Source organism: Balaenoptera physalus (assembly GCF_965194825.1).
Source record: "Balaenoptera physalus genome assembly, chromosome: X".
NCBI classification, from domain to species: domain Eukaryota; kingdom Metazoa; phylum Chordata; class Mammalia; order Artiodactyla; family Balaenopteridae; genus Balaenoptera; species Balaenoptera physalus.
This window is the reverse complement of record NC_138903.1, coordinates 79,793,166-79,795,203: the sequence shown is the minus strand read 5'-3', so window position 1 is coordinate 79,795,203 and position 2,038 is coordinate 79,793,166. Positions and strand designations below refer to the sequence as shown.

General features: G+C 39.3%; 1 protein-coding gene across 1 annotated transcript; it reads left to right on the top strand.

The window, feature by feature from the left end:
* The first annotated feature begins 512 nt into the window (after positions 1-512).
* Positions 513-1,756, top strand: LOC309652140 (palmitoyltransferase ZDHHC6-like). Its single transcript, XM_082445647.1, has 2 exons — positions 513-795; positions 888-1,756. The coding sequence occupies exons 1-2, from the start codon at positions 657-659 to the stop codon at positions 1,676-1,678; spliced, it is 930 nt and encodes a 309-aa protein (XP_082301773.1). The 5' UTR covers positions 513-656; the 3' UTR covers positions 1,679-1,756.
* Positions 1,757-2,038: the final 282 nt, after the last annotated feature.

Below are 2,038 nucleotides of genomic sequence, written 5' to 3'. Positions count from 1 at the left end.
GAGAAGTGCTTGTAATCTGCATCCGTTACAGACCTGTAAAAAGATGATTTATAATCAATAATATTCCGGAGAGACTCCAGCCTCTAGCACACAGGATTTACTTTCTACTTGCGCTGGGCTGAGGTACCCATGACGGAGTTATCCGAGCCGGAGAAAACCTGCTCCGGGTGAGCCCGAGCTGCCGCGGAAATGCGATGGCCGAAGAGCGGGCACTGAGGACCAGACCGAGATTGGATTTCAAACCAAGGTACTGGATTCTCCTAGAAAACATAAAGAGTGTGTAACAGTGAACATGGCGTAATCTGCATTAACATCCCACAGTGTGAAGGCATGACAATTAAGGAACACACATGGACTTGTGGCACATGGAAATGTGTGCACAGAAAAAGGAAATCTGTAGTTCTTTGAAAACAGGAAGGTGTTCTTCCTCACCAAAATGGGTACCTTCTGTTCAGTTATCAAGTTTGAAAATCTACAAGAAGTAAAGAGACTTTGTCACTGGGGTCCCATTATAGCCCTTGGTGTTATAGCAATATGTTCTACCATGGCCATGATTGACTCTATGTTGTGGTATTGGCCCTTACATACCACTGGAGGAAGCATGAACTTTATCATGTTGATAAATTGGACTGTCATGATTCTTTATAATTACTTCAATGCCATGTTTGTTGGTCCTGGCTTCGTCCCTCTGGGGTGGAAACCAGAAAATTCTCAGGATAGCATGTACCTTCAATACTGTAAAGTCTGCCAAGCATACAAGGCACCACGGTCACATCATTGCAGAAAGTGTAACAGGTGTGTGATGAAGATGGACCATCACTGCCCTTGGATCAACAACTGCTGTGGTTATCAAAATCATGCTTCGTTCACACTGTTTCTCCTTTTAGCACCACTGGGTTGTATTCATGCTGTCTTTATTTTTGTTATGACAATGTATACACAGCTTTATAATCGGCTCTCCTTTGGGTGGAACACGGTAAAGATTGATATGAGTGCAGCCCGGAGAGATCCTCTTCCGATTATTCCGTTTGGAGTAGCTGCATTTGCTGCCACCTTGTTTGCCTTGGGATTAGCTTTAGGAACAACCATAGCTGTTGGAATGTTGTTTTTTATCCAGATGAAAATAATTCTCAGAAACAAAACTTCTATTGAATCATGGATTGAAGAGAAGGCTAAAGATCGAATTCAATATTATCAACTAGATGAAGTCTTTGTTTTTCCTTATGATATGGGAAGTAGATGGAAGAACTTTAAACAGGTTTTTACGTGGTCAGGGGTCCCCAAAGGAGATGGACTGGATTGGCCAATAAGAGAAGGCTGTCACCAGTACAGCTTAACAATAGAACAGTTGAAACAAAAAGCAGATAAAAGAGTCAGAGGTGTTCAGTATAAAGTAATAGAAGATTATAGTGGTACCTGCTGTCCTTTGAATAGAGGAATCAAAACCTTCTTCATGAGCCCCTGCACTGAAGAGCCTCGGATAAGGCTACAGAAAGGGGAGTTCATTTTAGCCACAAGAGGCTTACGATACTGGTTGTATGGAGATAAAATTCTTGATGATTCCATTAAAGAAGGTGTTTCAAGAATAAGAGGATGGTTTCCTAGAAACTGTGTAGAAAAGTGTCCCTGCGATGCTGAAACAGATCAAGCCCCAGAGGGTGAGAAGAAAAATAGATAGCCACTTTTAAAGTAAAATTACTCTAAGTCCACTCCATTACTTGAAAATTGTACATATTACTAAAGAATTATGCAATGAGCCTAAAAAAAAAAATAATATTCAGGAGAGGACTATTGATTCACAGAATTTCTTTTTTCATTGGTTTCAGAAAATGAATGTGGCAATATACAAATAACTGTATAATCATTAAGAATAAGACTACAGAAGGAAATGATTTTGTGATAAATTCAACCTTTTCTATGCTTCTTTGAAAAGTTATATTTTCTAAATATTTCTTTGATTTGGGGCACCAATGAAATGTCTTCCAGTTTAAAAATAGTTTTGACACTCCTTACAAAGCCTATAATATAATATAAAATA